This window comes from Alosa sapidissima, chromosome 12 (genome assembly GCF_018492685.1).
Source record: "Alosa sapidissima isolate fAloSap1 chromosome 12, fAloSap1.pri, whole genome shotgun sequence".
Classification (NCBI taxonomy): Eukaryota; Metazoa; Chordata; class Actinopteri; order Clupeiformes; family Clupeidae; genus Alosa; species Alosa sapidissima.
In genome coordinates, this window is record NC_055968.1 from 1,239,598 (window position 1) to 1,256,699 (window position 17,102).

General features: G+C 39.3%; 1 protein-coding gene across 1 annotated transcript in view; it reads left to right on the top strand.

Annotated features, from left to right (window-relative positions):
* The window catches only part of tmc6b (transmembrane channel-like 6b), a 68,824-nt gene extending 59,361 nt beyond the window's left edge, over positions 1 to 9,463 (top strand). Inside the window, exon 21 of the mRNA XM_042056161.1 lies at positions 8,166 to 9,463. Within this exon, the coding sequence (XP_041912095.1) occupies positions 8,166 to 8,183 (18 nt within the window). The 3' untranslated portion in view covers positions 8,184 to 9,463. The remainder of the gene's footprint in view (positions 1 to 8,165) is intronic.
* The last annotated feature ends 7,639 nt before the right edge of the window (positions 9,464 to 17,102 follow it).

Sequence of the window (17,102 nt, forward strand, 5' to 3'; positions counted from 1 at the left end):
GATCTAGGCCTACTGATCGCTGTGGATTACTTTTTTTCGTGTCATTGGACAGCAAAATATGAATATTTTTTTTCGGTAACACTTTATTTTAATGTGTCGCTGTTACAGTGTACCTATCTAATTAGGTACAGTGGTACAACCTGTGTAACAACATGTACTATCAGGTACTATCATTGTACTTGCATTATGTATTTGTGGGTACCTACATAATATAGTTGTTACATTGTAATACTGAGTGCTTTTACAAAACTTTGCCAATTTGCCTAAATTTTCATCAGAGGCAAAGAGCTGACCGGAGACCTGCTGGATGGGGTAAATCTGGTCATGATAGATTTGATATACAAACCATTCTTAGCTCCAGTCAAGGCCTCATTGTCTTCAGTGTACATGTAACAGCTGTGCTGCTACAACCTTGTTACTCTTTGATACAGTGGAATAAACCTATTAAGTGTACCAGTTAATTACTTACATGTACATATGACATGTATGTTATGTGTTCGATGTCTTGGAACAAGTTCCAAAAATTCATATAAAAAAAAGATGGTACGGCTAGTGTACTGAATGCTACATGGTATGACAAATACATAGCGCAACATTGCCAGTTAAAAATGCTACATAGTACATACTGCTGCTTTAAATGTGTCAGGGTAGGCGGTATACATACTCCATTGTTTACATTTGCCACCAACACCAATCAAGCACACCTTCCTTCCTCCGTTATTTTTATAACCACCAGCCGCCACTGATACATACATATATATATATATATATATATATATACACACATACATACATACATACATACATACATACAACAGACTTGCAGTGTCACACACAGAGATACACATATATTCATTCAACCTTTATTTATTTCTCAGAAAATCATTGAGGGTAGCCCTCATTTTCAGTCATGCTGAGACTCATAATAAAATGGTACATAAAAAAATGGTGCACAATGGTTGTAGTGAAATGTACAAAAAAAGTTAAAACAAATTGATGTAGGCAGGATTACATGTATACATGTAAACATAATGTACATTTATGTATAAATTCATAGTTTTTGATTTTTTGATTTGGCTGACATTTCACAGGTTAATCATTATTACACTGCGTTCCAAATAGGGATGGGCATCATTAAGAAATTATCGATATCGATGCCATTGCCGATTCTGCTTGTCGATGCGATTCCTTATCAATTCCCATATCGATTCCTGTACCATTTGCTGAACACTTATAGGATGGCTTTGAGAGTTGTTGGCTTTTAATGTCTAATTTAAAGTGGTTTTAGAGAATGAATATCAAGTGTGTAATAACAATACAGAAGTTGAATACTTCATATAAAATAAAATTTCTAAAAAAGTAAAACATTTTTAAAACAAAGCTTTGTATTGGAATCGTTAGTGGAATCGTTAACGTTTGGATGTGTATGATTCCGATGGATCGGAACATTTGGAACCGGTTCCTTACTGATACTTGGAACCGATTCCCAAGCCTAGTTCCAAATGAGTATGCAAATTACATTTTTTTCAGATTTTTTCTTAAATAGTTGATGCAAATGACAGTCAGTATAATTTTCAAGTCATTTTTTGTCAAAAATAAAAAAAACTCAAAATGCAAACTGTTCCAAATGATTATGCACAACAGAATTTTAAGACAATTTATAGGTTGTAAAGAACTAAAAATTGTCATTTGTTGAATTTGCAGCATTAGGAGGTCATATCAATTAAATCAAAAGTTATTTCAATCAAAAACATCTTAACATGCCAAGTTACATGTTAGGACCCCTTCATTGATATCACCTTCACAATTCTTGCATCCACTGAACTTGTGAGTTCTTGGAGAGTTTCTTCTTTACAGTAATGTCTTTGCAGGATGTCAGAATAGCCTCCCAGAGCTGCTGCTTGGATGTGAACTACTTCCCACCCTCATTGATCTTTTGCTTGATGATGCTCCAAAGGTTCTCAATAGGGTTGAGGTCAGGGGAAGATGGGGGCAACACCATGAGTCTCTCTCCTTTTATGCCCATAGCAGCCAATGACCCAGAGGTATTCTTTGCAGCATGAGGTGGTGCATTGTCATGCATTGAGATGATTTTGCTACGGAAGGCACGGTTCTTCTTTTTGTACCACGGAAGAAAGTGGTCAGTCAGAAACTCTACACACATGATATTGTTTTCTTCAGCAGAGTCTACGCCACCTAGATCTGCCACAATTTCATGTATTAATACTTGCATTGATTTAATTTAGATTTTTAAATAATAAAAATACAAAAAGAAGCGTATTATAAAAATTCTTATATTTTGACGTGTATCACCGCTGCAAGCTGGCAGCTCGACTTGCCTTTCATGTGTGTGTAGGGCAGACTGTCCTGAATCTGCCAATATCATTTCCATGGTGGAGGGATACTGAGGGCTGAGCAAATGTGAAAATGTGGTGTGTGCCTTAGGAAAATAAATGGCATTTTTTATTTAGCCCTATGAGCCCTACTCTATCTTTGGCCATTCTTACTACCTTTAGTTATAAGCATTTATCCTTGTCATTGTAAGTGCCATTTACACATGCTATATTTTGTCAGCACAGTCTAGGCCAGGGGTTCCCAAACTTTTCCTTGACAAGGACCCCAAATACCACTAGGTTCTGGCCAAGGACCCCTTGATGTGTTATTAAACCCATCGACAATACTACGGCAAATTAAAAAATACATTAAGCTAATCCTAATAATTATTTTAGCCACAAGCACGTTGTGATGGAGCATACAGTGTGTAAAATTACATTTGGGGCTTTCTGCTACAGTATATGAGAGCTATCACGCTACTATTATTCCCAGTCATTATCATGGAAAATAATGTTCAGATATGTGACAAATTATTATAATGGCATTATATAACAACCCTCATAGTAATGGGTATATTTAAAATTTTTCAAATGTATTTATTTGTTGCTTTTATTTTTCTTTCCAACTTGCTGAGGCCCCCCTGGCACCCCCTTGCGGCCCCCGGCCCCCACTTTGAAAACCACTGGTCTAGGCTATCCAGATCTGCCACCATTTCATATATTAATACTTGCATTGATTTGATTTTGATTTTTAAATGATACAAAGACAAAAAGCGTATTTCTTACATTTTGAAATGTATCTCACCACAGCAAGCTGCCAGCTGGACATGACTTACATGTATGTGTAGGACAGACTGTCCTGAATCTGGCAATATAAAAACAATGTTGGAGGGGGACTTTGGGGCTGAGCAATGTACAGACATATGTGGTGTGCGCCTTACAGAAATAAATGCCATTTTTTAATTTAGTGATAAAAAAATGACCTTTCTGCTCTCCATATCTGTGACACGAACTAATCTGACCTGACTTAACCCGAGTTTGCGTGTTAGCGTGTGTGCACTCATGATGATTCTTTAAGACAACTTTTTACTGCATTGCCATGAACAAAGTAAAGGCAAAAAGGTGTTTCTTTGTCGAACAAATTGGGATGCAATGTGAGCCTTGGATTTGGATGCCATGCAGGAATTTGCTAACCTGACTCCGCCAGATGGCTGCTTCGCATTTGCTCTGCATGTCCATCTGGGAACTTTCCGTTGGAGAACTTTTGGGAAGGGGCGAAAATACTGGTTAGCTGATTGGATAAACCATCTGTCCATCACCACCTATGTTGGTTATCGACGGGCCAAGTCAACCAATCAGATGAACAAAGTGTTCTTCTAATGCCTTCGTTTAACATACAATTAAGTTAGGTAAGGTAACTAACATTAATGTTTTTAAACTTGCCATTTATATGTGACATGTACCTCATTAACGACAATCCCCACCAAGTTTTCACGGTAGGCCCTACACTTCTGAAGAAAGTATATTCCTCCATTATGGACTGTAATTGGCCGTGGAGGATGTCTGTCGTTCATTCCTCCCAGCTGCATGGCTGAGACTCATAGCTTCACATGCTTCCACAGGAATACTTTCTAATTCGGATAAAACTTGCGTGATAGCTATGCTCATCTGTGGATGCCGTCATGTTGTTTGTTGCGTCACACCTAAACCCGCTCCAAAACCAACGCTGATTGGCCGTTCGTTTGGCGAACTGCTCCAAATTTTCTCTATCGGTAAGATCAGTGGCGTAACAAACCAATGGTGGGCCCAGGTGTGAGAGCCCTGCGCGGGCCCCATACTGACGAACTTTGGCCCAGGATGAATTAGCTCTGATACATGCAATACACATTAAGGGTGACTTCAATTGTTTATGCAAAGGGCCTGAGGGACCGAAGTAGTTTAGTAGTTACAGATTACAATTTCAAATAAAAAACACACGACTACATATCCATTACATGTGAAAACATTAAAAAATGATTTTATTAACAGCCTGCAGGCCAGGGTAATCTAATATTACTGCATTAACATCAACTCGCACGGAATTATGGGAACACTCAATGCGCCTCTTCAAACCTCTGCTGAAACTGCAAGCGTAGATTGCTTGCTTATAAACTCGCACTGCGCAGAAACAAAACTTAATGTAGCCTAACTTATTTAACCGTACAGAAACCAAATAAAATCATTCATATGCATACAATCCCCAATATGCGTGAATTAGGCCATTAGAAGAAGGCCATCTTACGAGCCTTTCGTTGTGCAAAATCGTCAACGATGTTCCCAATATTTAATGCTCTGGCTCTCGTATTTTCAATGGACAGGATAGCTAACCCACGGAGTCTCTCCTGCCCCATGCTGCTCCTTAGGTAGGTCTTAATAAGTTTGAGTTTGGAAAAAGATCGCTTAGCTGTTGCCACAGTCACAGGCAATGTCAGAAACAACATGAGTACACACTTCCCCGAATGTGGATGTTACACTGTCATAATCTACCACCAGCATTTTGGCAAGTTGAAAAATAGATGACTTCTGTGAAATCTCTGCTTTAAAGCAAGACCTGAATGAGAGGAGTTGTGTTGGGAATGTCGATGCAATGTCCCTGCTATAATGGTCTGACAAATGTCTTGCCTTTTCAAGCAGTTCATCATCACCTGCGAGTTGAAGGGTCATACATAAAGACTCAAATACATGACAAGTTTCCCGTCATGTGTTTGAATCTCTCTCTGCATCGGTTAAGCGATCATCTTCCGATAGATCGTCAAAGTGAAGCTTCACTCTCCGTGCTCTAACATTCTAAAGTTCTAAAACAAAAAAAAAAGGAGGCAGGGCGGGGGTAGCGACGGGCCCCAGGAGGTCACGGGCCCTGGTGCGACTGCACTTGCTGCACCTACTATAGTTACGCCACTGGGTAAGATGCCAGACTGATCTGCGAGTGGAAAACTGAAGCTTGCGAGATCAGGATGATCTCACGCGGCTAGGAATTTGCTAGGATTCTAAAAACCGGATTATGAACATGCTTTGCCATAGAGAAACACATGATAGCATTGGGTTATGAAAAAGCTTTGCCCCACAACACAAAAACGTGGGGTAAGTCGAGCTATATGAAGTTATTATTTTGCTGTCACTTCGTCTGTTTTATATCCCAAAAGGATGTACTTGGTATCAAATGATAGCTCTGTGTCTCCTCTTTCATCTGACATGCATGGCATATCTATCCGATCACAGGTTTGTGAGTAATTCAAACGAGAGTAATGCGTGTGCAGGTGAACACAGAGAAGTATAGACTGTAAATTTGCAATTTGATTTAATTTCATGATTTTTTTTTTTAATTTTCATACTTGATTGTACAGACAAGTGCAGGCTCGGACTGGTAATCTGTACAACCGGGCAAATGCCCGGTGGGCCGGTCCACATGTGGGCCGGTGACCTCCGGGATTTTTTTTTATTTTTTTTTTTTTAAGTTATTTAGACTAGGCCTATTTTTGCGGCCCGTCATGTAGGCATAGGCCTAGCCTATAAATGCAGTTGCATCCATTTGGCTTGGGGGGTGACAGGTCAATCATTTTGGCCTCTTCATGACAGATTCAGTGTGTGTTACGATCGCGCCCCCCTGCCCCACCCCTCAAGTGGATTTGTCCAAGCAGCCGCTAGGTTTGTGGGGAAATATAGCCTACGAGTGCATGGTAGCCTAGTAGGTGCCCTCCGCTGGCTGGTGTTCACATCATCACAGTTTAACCGTAAACAGCAACCAGAGGTCTAGTTTTATTCCATAAATATATTGTTTTTATAGACGTTAATTGCACGCGCTACCAAGAGCTTCCATTTACTGCACCTTGTAGGCTACTGTAGTGTGGTTCTGTCAACATAAAAAAAAACTACCGGTAGTCTACAATTTTCACACAACTTGGTGGAAAAGTGTAGCACAGGTTAAAGAAAATCCATTAATTTTTGGAGCTGATCCTACTCAAAAGGAACTTCAAAGTATTTCCCATATAGTAGGCCTAGCCTTTTAGCTCACAACGACAGTGAAAGTGAAACTTGGAAAGTGGAAGTCTCTCCACCGAGTGTTACATTAAATGCACAATCAATCACGATTCACGAGTCGATGCAGGTAAAAAGTAGGCCATCAACTGGTAGGTTAGTAATGAAGGTAGCCTAATTTTGCACAATGTGATGACAGCACACAAACTTGGGCAAAAACGTTTAGTAGCCTATACACTTGTGGTGATAGCCTACAGTTAATGTGAATCGCGGACTATAACCAAAGTAAAGGAGATTTGCACCAAATTAAGGCTGTGGTTGTGTTTCTACAACATGTTGGCACAAAACGTAATCTCTGTCAACTATGACGATGTCCATGTTCAGTAGCCTATATTTTTTAGTCAAGCAGTGACGTGGTTTAATGCATGGGGTAACATGACGTGAGACAGACAGAATATGAGACTGTCTTGCCTATCCCTAAATCCTGTCCTTCTCAAAGCACTTTAAAATGGTGTGATTAGCAACCAGAAATGAAAAAAAAAAATCCCGGAGAGACACTTCCGGACCCCCGTGTTGTGATTATACGCTATAAATCTAAACTCTAAATGTTTAATGTTTGGGTTCAGTTTATTAAGTGTTGCTACAGCATAATAGGCCTACTGGGTGTTTGTTATTTATGGGGGGAATCAGGGGGGGATTTTTTTTGGGGGGGGGGGGGGGGGGATCGTCGGTCAAGTGGTGGGCCAGTCCAGGAGAAAATTGCCAGGGCCGAATTTTGTTCCCAGTCCGACCCTGGACAAGTGCGTAGTCTCGTTGGAAAGCCCCACTTCTGCTCTGTTACGCAATAAAGGTTTCATCTCGCTGCGATGAACAGTTCCGGAGCAATGTAACAGAGAAGAAAGGGTGTGTTTTTTGACGCACTTTGCGTCAATCGGGTTCTAAGGGTTAATAATGTGGAACATCCTTCTTAAGTAGTTTTCCTTTGATTGGGCTCACCTGGCAAACTAGTTATCACAGGTGTCTGAGATTGATTTCAATGATCCAAAGAGCCCTGAGACACAATACCATCCAAGAGTTTAATTAAAAAAACTAAAAAATAAATGTTTATGACACTTAAATCTAATTTGCATAATAATTTGGAACACGGTGTATGGTAATGATGATATCCACATTGCCAAAGTACATGTCTGGTGTAGTGTCACCATCTGGCAACAGAAAGAATGGCTATTACACTAGTGACACATGATCAATTTTGATGCACTTCTCCTTGATGGTTCATCAGAATGATTCCAAAATTAGAGGGCATGATGTCAAGATGTTTCTGATGTTGAATTGTGAAGGGATTGTTGAGGGATTGTTGATTGTCCAAATGGTGATGCAATGAATTTAAATATAATTGCTTTACGGCAATTGTGTATGAAATGTACTGTCATTACCTTGTCAGTCAACACTTTTTGCCAGCGTGTAAACAAATTCACATACGTGTCCAGTGGCAAGGGTGTTAACCATAAGTAGTATTTATGTGTGAAATACTAGTAGGCCTACTCTGCAACTGCGGGGGAACCCAGTAGCAAAACAAACCTTGAAACTGCATTGGAGTTTTAACGAAAGTAAAGAAATGAAATTAAATGAAGGAATTGCTATTTTTTTGTGAATTAATTTTTTTACTGACAGGTTATGAGTTTTTTACTGACTGGTTACACCAGGGGTGAAAGTAGGCCGGTACAGTCAGGCACCACCATAAGATTCAGTGGTGGTACGCAGTACCGGAAAAGTCTTTCTCACGCTAACTTTTCATCTATGCTTATTGTTTTTCAGGACTCCAGTTATTATTGAGCTTTAATGATAATAAATGCAAGCAGCATGTTACATCCAGACGTCCATATTGAATCAAACAGCACATCGCTCAGACTAATATACCCAACTGGACAGCAATGGTGGTAAACCGTATTCTTCATGGTCATTTATTGTTACACCTCCGTGTAAGTGTGCAAGGAGAGTAAAAATCTTGCTACATCAAATAAATATTTGCTACTAAGTGCTAATGGTAGGAGTGTTATGTTGATGTTATAGCAGTTTTGTCTGAATAGATAATAAGTCTTTTCATAAGTCTTTTATTTTACACACCTTTCGAAAATCATCTTTTGGTGATCTCACAATTAAAACAATGAGGAAAAATCCAACCTTCAGGGGAAAGAAATTCTGAGAAACAAAAATACCTCATAACAGGGAGGCTACACCAGTCCCCTAACTGAAATGTTCAGTTCGCGTTGCGTCTGCTGCAACAATTAGCTTCCATTATGATCAGAGGAACTGGCTACACCAGATGTGATAGTGGTGCATACGTTCGAAAAAATAGACCAGTCTTCTGAAACAATTTTTACACGCCGTGAACAGAGCGCTTCAGTTACGCGCCCGGCAGTGTTGTGGCTGAATGCGTTCATTGAACGATAGTTTATGAACTCGTTCATATTTTGGGTGAACGTGAACTGAACGTACTGTATTACTGCCTGATAAACGTTACTGTGAACTCGTTCATTCTGGTGTCTGTGAACTGTACGCTCTCTCAGTTTAACTTCGTTCAATAGGGTGCCAGATTTCTACAGAGCCTTCCAGGCGAATACCCGGCTATAACACACAGTAAACAGGCCTTAATATGTAGCGGAAAAAACACCTGATCTGGCAAGGCCAGCCATCAGTGTCGCACCGCCGCATGCGTCATCAAAACAAAAGCAGCGTGTAGGCCAGCACTTCTCAAACTATAGGCTGCGGTCCTTTTTCCCATCGGAAAAAGAATGAGACAATTTAGGACAACGTAGGCCAAGTTATGGACAGGCAGCTTAAAGCAGACCCATGGGGCAGTGGGGAGTTACTTTCAGTTTCCGTTTTGATGCCCCATGGGTCTGCTTTAAGCTGGCTGTCCATAACTTGGCCTACGTTGTCCTAAATTGTCTCATTCTTTTTTCGATGGGCTGCATGTGGTGAGCTTATACAACAAGGCTATGGGTCAATTTACACTGAACTTACACTTCAAGGCTATTGACAGCATATTCTGATTTACAGGATAACAAAAGTAGATATCCATAAATCCCTCTGTAATTTCCCCCCCATCTGAACACAATGAAAACATAATTTTGAACCTGGCTGTATCCAATGCTCAGTTTTTTTGTTTTAAAATGTATGCAAATTAGCGCATATTTAAAAAAATATGCCTAATTTGCATATGTAAACATTCAATTACAGAAAACTTGTAATACACTTTTGAGTTTTGGAAAACACTTTTCCATTTACATCGGGATTTTGAAAATATTCAGTGTCAGAGTCAATAAAATGAGGCCTGCATGAGTAGCGAAATTGACAAGCAGCTGTAAGTAAGCATGCTATGACATCCAAACAGTATTCTAACGTTAGCTTTGAGATACTGCTTGATTGCATAACTTAACTTAGTTTAGTCTTCTCAATGTACTATGTTGTGATAAGACCTTAGCAGTTAACTTTAATGCAGCAGTTTTGAACAAATTTGCGCAGCATTATAACGATGCTAAGCGGATTTAGTAGCAATTTAGCATCTTCTATGCAATGCTTCTATGTGGCAACAATCCTTCAAAAATCATTAATGTTTTGTTAAATGCACATGCAGAGGAGGGGCAGCGGGCTCGTTACGAGAGAGAGCGGGGCAAGGAAAGGCTGCGTGCGTAAAAAGCGCAGCTCAATGAAAGGATTTTTATCTTATCTTTTAATTTAAATAGTACAACATAGAAGATTAATGTGTAACGGCCGGTTTTGATTTCATGGCGCCCCGCCACAGATTAGTCAACGTATGGGAAACACTGCTATTAGCACTGAGGTCACCTTTTGAAGATTTTTGGTAGAGTTGGTGATCCCAAGATGATACTTTTTTTCTGTAACTCTCCAACAGCGGTTCTCATGGAATTTGTTTGCCTCTCTTACCATCCTCCTCACTGCGTGGGGGCAAAATAAACATCAAACATCCAAGCAAGTTTTGTCACATTTCCAGTTTATTAGAACCTTTTAATTATTGTTCTACCTATAAATATGGGCATTTTCAACCAAGTACCTAGTTTTTGTAGGCTTTCCCTGACTAACAAATGTCAACACATTTTCCTTTTATTTACATTTAGTGTACTCTCTTGTCTTTCCCAAGTTGGAAAATGACTAGGGGATTTAACCTCCTGTGCCACTTTTCATATTTTCATACCTTAGTGAAAAAGAAAGTAATGAACCACTGCTGAAAGTTCACAGACACTCTGATTAACTTAGTTTACTTAAAGTAGAATATAAATGAAAAAAAAAATGCTCCTGTTTAAATTTGTATGCTAGGCATGCCAATAATAGTAGTTAATATGTTTTTACTAAAAATATGTATTTCTTTATGAGATATTAATTTTTTCTCAAAATATATTTGCTTCCCTTCAAGATTTCCTCATTATTTTCATTGTGCAATTACAATAAACTACCAAAAGATATATTTTTTATACCTGTTTTTAGACAACTTTACCAGGGGTGCTAATAATTCTAGAGGGCACTGTGATATATGAAATTACTTATACTGTGTTCTTGCATTGACTGATATTTAGAGCTTTTTTTATTATTATTTTTATACATATATTTCCCCTCTTATTTTCTCACTTTTTTATTTTTATTTTGCTTTTATATCATATACCCTTTTATTGTTCTTGTTTGGTATTTGGTTGTATGTTTGTTCACGCATTGCTGTAATTTTCCTGTAATAAACAATGGTTGATTATTATTTTGATCATAGTTAAGGCTACCTTGCCTTTTCTAGGAACTCCAGTTTCAAGAAAACAAGAAAAAGTCTAATACAAGAAAAAGTCTAATATGAAATTAATTAAATATGCAAACATGCAAATGTAGTGTGTGTTACAAAAACAGGATATTTGATAAGTGAGTAGGAATCGTTTCACTTTAAAAGATCCCTTATGAGAATAATATGCAAAATGAACACAAAATGTATTAACACTTGAAGTTTACATGTGTAATGTGTTTACTTTACTGTCAGAATTCTATTCATAAATATGGTTCAGAATTTTTTCCCATTTTCAATAGTAGGAGTTACTAAAAATAGATCAGTGCACAATGCATCATTGGATTGACCAGAGAAGAAAGGTAGGCTGTTTCTCAAACTTGAGGATCCTCATGGATTCTTGCTTGGGAAAACGGAGCCCTGCCGAGTCAGATCCTTCAAAGATGAGGCTTCTCAACATTCAGAAAACACACAATGGTACAGACTAGCGAGTGTGCAGGAAGCTGCAGGTGTGCATTATTGAAAATCATGCCTTCTCCTTGCTCCTTTTTGAAAAACCATGAATACTTGATTTGTTCGCTAAAATAAACCACAGAGCAGCAACCATTAACAAAATCATAAAGAGCAAGGTGTACTAACTGGCTTGCAATCATTCTCATTGGAAGAGGTTTAAATACCCTTCCTAAGTGCCTTTGTGGTAAAAATGAAGTATTAATTCACGGACGAAATGTCCTTTTTAGTCTGTCATTTAGTCATTCAAATATAATTTTTGTTAGTCAAGTTTTAGTCGACTAAAAGTCTTTAGTCTAGTTTGTCAAAAGAGAACTCAAGGTATCTTAGTCAAGTTTTAGTCAAAACATTTTAGTCTTAATTATTACAAATATAACAAATTATATTAAACTAGAAATGTAATGCCAGAGGAATTACAATAGTGGATGGAAAGCTGCTGGCTTAACCCTCTATACCCCGTACCGGCCGTCGCCGGCCATGCTGTTCTTCCCCGTAACGGCCGTGAGCGGCCGGTGTTTTTTCATGGATGAATACAGGCGATCACTTAATTTCTACAGCTTATGTACACTACAGATCAATATTTTAGATCCCCTTCGATGTATTGTCATAATCAAACACATATGTTTGTATTGATTAATTTTTAGATATTTGCGTTTTTTTACGATATGTGCCTGTTTCTGCTCCGTGGCCGCTGTGGTTCCGCTGATATGAATGAGGGCATGTGTCCAAGATATCTAACAAACGTCACTCATCTTGCCATGATCAATTTGGCACAGCAGTCGTAGGATTTGTAACACTTTACTCTTTTCCCCAGCCATCAAAACAAAAAAATCTGCTTGTAGGCTTTGATATATTTTGATCTTTTATGCTACGAGATGTGCCTATCTGCTCCGTGCGGCCGCAGCAGTTCAGCCGATATGAATGAGGAGGACCTAAGTCTCAAAGTTACAGTAGCCTATGCTATCTGCCAAAATGTCACTCATGTCACTGTGTCACATCAGTCATAGGATTTGTTACAATTTACTTCTTTTCCCGCCGTCAGGACCTACAATTCTAAACATTATAGCCTCCGAAATCACCTCAGCGAGACAGAGTAACAGGCAAAGAGATATAATGTCTTCTGCACCGAAACGCCATAGATTTAGTCTGGCCAAGATGGTTTTGATGTGCACTGATCCATCTCAGGTGCTGGAAGAAGATCTTCCCATATTGGATGGCAATGACACTGATGTAAGTTGTAAATGTAATGTTGGCAATAAAAGAATATGACTGTAAACAAAATATGTCCGTGATCGCTAAGTTGATTGCTAAGTTTAGCGCTAACTTTCACTAACGTTGAACACTAGTGTAGCCCTTCAACAAGTGCAGTGTAGCGCTGGGATGTCTTTTACCTTTTTGCCGAAAAATTCAGAAAACATGAAATGTCTTCATTCCTGTCTTCTAATCTGCTAGATCCATACAAGACATTGGCATAGATTTGGCATTACGTCCATACGTTGTTAGCTAGCTCACTATGGCAGTCATCACAGTATGCTAATCCTTATCGAGTGACAACAAAACTTCTGAATGGATGTCAACTAGATTTTGTTTCGAGCTGGATGGATGGATGGATAGATAGACAGATAGATAGATTATTATTATTATTATTATTATTATTACAGACTGTAGATAGGGCTAATATTGAATCCGAACAGACTTTTGGTGTGCAACTTTCATTGTCAGATCAATCTGTCGGATGTGTCAGATCACAGCTCTCAAGGTGAGGAGGACAATGAAGTAGGAGAGGCTATGCGAGAGGAGGAGGAAGAGGTGATGATGGAGAGAGAAGAAGCGGAGGAGGCAGGTGAAGCAGTGGAGGAAGAAGTGGAGACCAGAGTGAGAGCCAGGGCAGAGTATAGAAGAGGTCGAGGAAGAGGAGGAGGATGGAGAGGAGGATTAGGAGGGAGAGGAAGAAGAGGAGGAAGCTTGGGAGTGAGAGGGAGAAACAGTGGGAGAAGGAGACAGAGAGGAAGGGTACAAACAAACGACGATCCACCATGGTCTGACTCTATCCCAGTTCCCTCCATCCAGCCTTGTATGGTTGATCCTGGCCCCAGATGTATCTTGACCAACGTGCTGGATATCTTGTGGCAGGTGGTTGGGGTGTTATTCATCTCAAATCTAGTACAGTTTATAAATATGTATGCTGCATCCAGCAACCCCCCCGCCACGTGGTACGATACAACAGAGGAGGAGATGAGGGCCTTCATTGGTTTCAATATCCTCATGGGTATCCATCGTTTACCCTGCCTCGCCGACTTCTGGAGCTCTGATCCATGTGTCCGAGTGCCATATATCGCTGACCGGATATCTCGCAACCGTTTTGAATTAATTTGCCCATTTTTTCAGTGCAGTTCACAAGGAGAGGATACAGATAAGCTGGCAAAAGTTAGGCCATTTATACAAGTGCTACAAGAAAATTTCCCAAAACTGCTTGTGCCCTGGTCTGCGCTGTCTGTGGACGAAGCGATGATTAAATTTGATGGGAGACTGCGTTGGAAACAGTATATGCCGAAAAAAACAGTGAAATGGGGCATAAAGTTATGGTGCCTTTGTGACTCTTTGACAGGTTATTGTCTCGCCTTCAATGTTTACACGGGAAAAGATGACGTACAGGGAACAGGTTTGGCCTACCGAGTAGTTATGCATCTGCTTAGAGGATATTTGGACAAGCACTATCATGTCTATGCAGATAATTTTTTTTCTTCCATTCCCTTGGTGAGAGACTTGCTTGATCATAACACCTACTATTGTGGCACCATCAGAAAGACCTCCAAAGGCTTTCCAACGCAAATCACGGAACCAAAATTAATGATAGTGGAGAGCAGAAAAGTGGGAAGGGATGGGATGATGGTATTGAGGTGGATGGACAAAAGGGATGTGTATATAGTTTCAAGCAATCATGCAGGCAGAGACCAAATGAAGCGAAGATCCAAGTTTAATGCTAATCTAATCTCTTGCCCAGAAGCGGTCCTGGATTACAACAGGAAAATCGGAGGGGTTGACCATCTAGACCAGTTTCGAAGCTATTACAATGTTGGGCGAACTGGAAAGAAATGGTGGAACTACCTGTTCTGGGGACTGTTTGATATAGCAATTATAAATGCATATATTGTGTGGCAGCTTCAGCTCAGGCCACTTCCTAAGGGCAGGAAAACCTGGGGCCTGAACGCCTTCAAACTTAAAATGTGATGATTTTTTTGGCAGGAAGCGGGGTGTCCAGGGCATCAATACCCTGGGTATCGACTTTGTAGTGAGTAGGAATTTAAAAGAAGGCCACTCACTTGTGCGCTTTGAGGGGAGGAAAAAGGGATGTGTAAGCTGCATTAGAGCAGGGCGCCGCACCAATAGTGGGCGGTGCATTGAAACTTCTTTTGGCTGCTCAACTTGTTCTGCGCCATTGTGCAAAATGCCACCATGTTTTCATGAGTTTCATGGTATGTTATAGTTTATTGAATAGTTAATGAAATGTAATCTGTTAGGTTTGTGTTGCTTCGGTCTAATTAATATAATACTGTTGTTATAATAATAAAAAAATATATATATAAATACATAATAAGGTTTTAGTCGGAAGTTCTGTGGTCAAAAATATCCAGGCAACACTCAGGTGTGAGGAACCACTGCAGGTTTATTCATGATACCGGGAGCAGGTCACTAGCAACAGCATGTTCCAGTAACACTACTCAAATTTCTCTAGGGCGAAGCCCCATCTTATACATGTTAATTACATTGGTAATACAAATCACATGAGTACAGTGGTCTTTTCCAAAAATCCTCATACATGCAGAAATACAACAATACGTATACACTTCTTGGACATAGCATGTGATCCATGCGCCATACGCAAGTCATGTGGCTACTCCAAGTAAGTAGATAATTGGTCAATACAATACATGCACTGAATACAACAGGAAAGCCCTGCAGCGCATAGTGAACACAGCTGGAAGGATTATTGGTGCTTCACTCCCCTCCCTGAAGGACATTTACACCACCCACCTCACCCGCAAGGCGACCAAAATTGTGAGTGATGCAAGTCACCCCGCTCACAATCTGTTTGATCTACTGCCCTCTGGGAAGAGGTACAGAAGCCTGCGCTCCCGCACTACCAGACCCACCAACAGCTTCATACACCAAGCTGTAAGGATGCTGAACTCTCTCCCTCCTCTCCCCCCTCCACCCTCAGCTACATAACATCCTGGACATTGGACCCAAAATGGCCGCCTGCACTACTCCACTTGCACACTTGCACACTTGTACACTTTACAACTTGGTGTTGTTGTCCTGAAAACACAACACTTCTGCTGCTCTTACATAACTTGCACCACTATGCCACTTTCTTTCTTACTTAGGTCAAACAGAACTACCCAAGCCTTTTATTGGCCTGACTTTGCACTAGTATTTTATTGACTGTCTATGCACAATTTCAACCAAATTTTGCTGCTCTTATTTTTTCATTATTATATGTGCCCTCTTATTTACTTATTTACTTACTTTTTTGTTTACTTGAATGTTATGTTTGTCTGTGGACCAAAATTGGTAAAATATGTCTTGTCTTCACCGTGGGATAGTGAGAAACGTAATTTCGATCTCTTTGTATGTCTGGAACATGTGAAGAAATTGACAATAAAGCTGACTTTGACTTTGACTTTGACATATACATCCTTCAGCATTCTCTTGCCATAGTCTAGTTCCTGTCGGGATATTCCTAATATTACTGCCTCAGGCAGAATACCCTTAACTTGTGACAAAGGGGGTCGCATGACCCTTATTAGAAAATCATGACCTGGAGAGAGCAAATGACAGACCAAGCAAAGTTGATGCACAGTATTGAATGTATAGAAAGCATATACAGAATATAAAAAAATGTTAGTAATCCAAAATTTCTCCTTCAGTTCTTTCTTGCTGTTTTTTATAATAACAATACCTTTATTATTAGTAGTAGTAGTAGTAGTAGTAGTAGTAGTATTTATATTAGTATTATTTTATTGTGTTGTATCAATGTAATGGTCTCTTATCACTAATAATATTGGCCTATTCTAACTGCTGTAATGTTCTGAAATTGTAGTCGCTACATGAAAATGACAAAATTCCATCTGCTGCTCTTTGCAGACTAGATAAAAAAAATATTAACCCCTGAACTACTCAACAGTTTCATATTTTTTGCAATGTAATAGTTAAGTTGGTCTATCATATATTTTTAGATGATATTTTAAGATTAAAAAGCTTCTCTTTTAGTTGTCATCATATCACAATTTCTATCATTTCATTCAGATCAATGGCAGTCTATGGAAATTGTGCATACATAATTGGCAATGAATTATATATCATTTTAAAAACCGTTTCTAACCTTTAATATGAATGTAACTTGCATTTGACACTTTGCCTTACTTTTTAAGTTATTTTGCATTAGTTAAAATATT